Below are 3,883 nucleotides of genomic sequence, written 5' to 3' on the forward strand. Positions count from 1 at the left end.
TTCGATCTTGGATCTTCGATCTTGGATCTTCGATCTTGGATCTTCGACCTTGGATCTTCGATCTGGGATCTTCGATCTCGGATCTTCTATCTCGGATCTTCGATCTCAGATCTTCAATTTCGGATCTTCGATCTCGGATCTTCGATCTTCGAGCTTCCATCTCGGATCTTCGATCTTGGATCACTTTACATCTTGTCCAGTTTTTCAACGGATCTTGCCTGAAGGGAATGTCACATCGTCCACAATATCATGTTCTCCCAGTTTCAATTTCTTCCAAAACTCAAAAAAGACTCTATTCAGTACCCCCTTCTTGATTTGACAAAATTTGCCTCTACACAACAACAAAAGTATCTTTATGTTGCAGTTTTTGTCACAGAAGAAGGCCAAGAGGAATTCGTAACATGGTTCCGGGACCTTCTGCCGTTGTACGGCGAGGGCCGCGTAACTCTCGCCGGTGACGTTCTGACGCTAGCATTTACAGATGAGGACGAGGACAAGGGTAAGTTCCGCTATGGTACATCAACGCTAATTTCCTTTACAGTTTGCAGCACCCTCTCCGGAAACCCCCCGTTAGTAATCGACGCCACCTGGAGCGGCAACGAGAAGGCGAAGTCAGTGGCCGAGAAGCTTGACGTGCCCTACGTAAGAGTTGACCTTTCGATCAGTCCGATACTGGACGTTTTGGATAAGTTGCTCACCATGAGAAACTCGTCCGATCTCGTCGCGATCTTTGACGATCCGAATAGTGAGTGCGTAAGAGCGCCGCCGATTCACATCAGCGGATTTGTTTCAGACGTCGACCAAGCGCTGTATTATTGGATCGACTCAACGCGATTGCGCATGGTGGTCACGCACCAGCTGGACAAGGTCACGGCGGAGAGGTTGAAGAAGATGCGACCGATGCCGAACAGCTTCGCGATCATCGCGCACACGGCGAACGTTACCGAACTGTTTCGCTCGGTAATCACCTTTTGTTAAAAGCTCGGTTGTAATAATTGGTGGTTTAGGCTTACAGCGAGAGGCTGGTGAGATTCCCCGAGCGTTGGAATTTGGCGTTTCTAGATTTCCCCTCCGAATGTTTGGATCAGGAGCTAAATTTGACAAACGTAAACTTGCTGCGGATTGCCCCGGAGACGTGCTGCAAGCTGCGAAGGTTGGAGGAATGCGTTTGCCCCCAAGACTTTCGGTTACAGCGCGACCTGCTTAACGCCATCCTTTGGGAGATCGATCGAAATTTAGAAGATATGGTTGCGCGCGGTGTGGATCTGGGGGGAAACGTCTCGTGCTTTGAGCAGAAGTACAGCGAGACAATCGCAACTGATCTACTACAGAGCTTAACTGAGAACGGCAGGGGTAGTGGTACCTTCCGCTTGGTTAAAGGGGCGTTACGGTTGGATGCGGTGGCAAGCGTCGAAGCCGACGGGGAGATCATCGCCAGGTATCGAGGTGGTGAGTTGGTGGCCGAAGCAAATTACGATATTCAGCCGGTGAAGCCGTTTTTTCGCATCGGAACCATAACGGTAAGTTGGCTGAACTCAAAGTTCGGTCATCGATTTTTTTTAGGCGGTGCCCTGGGCGTACGAAGAGACTGACCCGGTCACTGGTAAAAAGCGGTGGACCGGGTACTGCATCGAGTTCGTCCAGAAGCTTTCCGAAATGCTTCACTTCAATTACGAATTGGTGGTGCCCAAAAGCGGAACATTTGGGCACAAAAATGCGAAGGGCAAATGGGACGGGATCATTGGCGATATTGTATCAGGTGAAACGTACATGTCCATAGCTCCTTTGATCATGACAGCTGACCGAGAGGAGGTGGTCGATTTTGTACCACCATACTTTGAGCAGTCGGGAATTTCCATAGGTTGGTAGCGCCTGTCTGCCATCGTGTTCACCATGTCCATTGCAGTGATGAGGAAACCGGTCATTAAAACGTCGCTATTCAAGTTTATGACTGTGCTCAAAGTGGAAGTATGGCTTAGCATTGTTGCCGCCCTAATCGTGGCGGCCTGCATGATTTGGTTCTTAGACCGGTACTCCCCTTACAGCGCGAAGAACAACCCGGATGCCTATCCCTACACTTGCAGGTTGGCTTATCTACCCAGTTACTACCACTTAAAGACGAGGTGCTTTCAGGAAGTTCACTTTGAAGGAAAGCTTCTGGTTCGCCTTGACTTCGTTCACCCCCCAAGGTGGAGGGGAGGCACCAAAGTCTTTGTCAGCGCGCACCCTGGTGGCAGCCTACTGGCTGTTCGTGGTCCTCATGCTGGCGACATTCACAGCCAACTTAGCTGCATTTTTAACTGTGGAGCGTATGCAAGTAGGTACCCCCAAGGAGATAAGAGACAGGAGAATGCCGTTTTCCTGACTGTCATCTTCTGGGACCTATGTCAAGACGGTACTTCTTTCAGTCGCCCGTAGAGTCCTTAGATCAACTCTCCCGACAATCCCGTATTAATTACACAGTTGTCAGGGAGTCACTCACCCACGAATACTTCATCAACATGAAGTTCGCCGAAGACACCCTTTACAGGTACGCTCAGCCACGCCCCCCATCGTTTCATAGCTATTTCACTTTAAGAATGTGGAAAGAGCTCACCCTCAACGCCTCAACTGAGGACAAAAGGTACAGAGTGTGGGACTATCCGATTCACGAGCAGTACGGTCACATCCTGCTGTCGATCAACGAATCGAACCCCGTGCCGAACGCGTCCGAAGGTTTCCGCATCGTAAACGAACGGCTCGAAGGCGACTTCGCCTTCATTCACGACTCGTCCGAGATCAAGTACGAAATTTCGAGGAACTGCAACTTCAGCGAGGTCGGCGAGGTCTTCGCCGAGAAACCGTACGCAATCGCCATTCAGCAGGGCAGCTACCTCCAGGATCCCATCAGCATCGCGTAATCATCCCACGCTCGGCCAATTCCGCGCTAACTAAAGACGTTTAGAATTTTAGATCTGCAAAGGGAACGCTTCTTCGACTTTCTCCAGACGAAATATTGGAATACGTCGATCAGGGGCGACTGTTCGGATTTCGACGAGAGCGAGGGGATCACGCTAGAAAGTCTGGGTGAGTACCATGAGTCAGGTGGTTTTTCTTCGAATTGTCACGTGACTTACAGGCGGCGTCTTCATCGCGACGCTGGTCGGGTTGGGTCTCGCCATGTTGACTTTGGCGGGGGAGATCTTCTACTACAAAAAGAAGAACGACGATATGAACGTACCGAAACCCGTTGAGCTACCCTCGAAGAAAACCAAGAAGAAGAAGAAGCATTCGAAGAACATTCACCCTTATCCCAACACTATCACAATTGGATCGGAATTTAAACCACGACAGGATGGGCGAATGACACCACAATTATCTCACATCTATCAACCCCATTTGATGCACCGCCCCAACTAATGCTTGAGAAATGGAGGAACTCTTAAACTTAAGTTGTGCGCCGGTAGGATATTGCAAATATACGATTTAGGGATGGTAGTTCTATTCTAGCCAATTCTCTAACAGAAAAACAAGAGTCAATAAGACATTAAAATTCAAATAAAAAAAGCCTTGTGTACTTATTTTGCACTACGACACCTAAACTCATTCGGCTGAAATCGAGGCTGAAATATAGTTCACAATGTGCGGCTAAATTCTTTATTTCCCTAACTGAGACCCTTTTAACCAAAGAGTAATTAGGGAACTCTTTGCTTTAACTTCCTTTTTGGTATTATGTGTCTATTTGTGTGGGTTTTACCGAAACAGCGGGGAGTATATAATGTGCGCAAAGGTAGTAGAAAACTAATCTAAAATTGGTTTGGCTAACAGGGGAACATGATGGATGTCCTTTTGCATCACCGCGAGATAACGTTTTTATTGGCCTCAGCACCCATAATTACGAGAT

General features: G+C 48.5%; 1 protein-coding gene across 1 annotated transcript; it reads left to right on the plus strand.

Moving 5' to 3' along the window:
* Nucleotides 1-249: 249 nt before the first annotated feature.
* Nucleotides 250-3,464, plus strand: LOC116180014 (ionotropic receptor 25a-like). The gene is made up of 11 exons (XM_031499836.1): nt 250-499; nt 542-745; nt 794-960; nt 1,008-1,520; nt 1,564-1,861; nt 1,907-2,084; nt 2,134-2,317; nt 2,409-2,530; nt 2,579-2,896; nt 2,945-3,066; nt 3,119-3,464. Exons 1-11 carry the CDS (start codon nt 250-252, stop codon nt 3,397-3,399), a joined length of 2,637 nt encoding a protein of 878 aa, XP_031355696.1. The 3' UTR covers nt 3,400-3,464.
* Nucleotides 3,465-3,883: the final 419 nt, after the last annotated feature.

The sequence above is a fragment of the Photinus pyralis genome, unplaced genomic scaffold (assembly GCF_008802855.1).
Source record: "Photinus pyralis isolate 1611_PpyrPB1 unplaced genomic scaffold, Ppyr1.3 Ppyr1.4_LG9, whole genome shotgun sequence".
NCBI classification, from domain to species: Eukaryota; Metazoa; Arthropoda; class Insecta; order Coleoptera; family Lampyridae; genus Photinus; species Photinus pyralis.

Coding starts and splice junctions, on each gene's coding strand:
- LOC116180014 (XM_031499836.1), top strand. CDS start 250: ATGTTCTCCCAGTTTCAATTTCTTCCAAAACTCAAAAAAGACTCTATT. Junction 2,085..2,133: donor GCCTATCCCTACACTTGCAG/GTTGGCTTATCT, acceptor AGGTGCTTTCAG/GAAGTTCACTTTGAAGGAAA. Junction 2,897..2,944: donor CAGGATCCCATCAGCATCGC/GTAATCATCCCA, acceptor AAAGACGTTTAG/AATTTTAGATCTGCAAAGGG.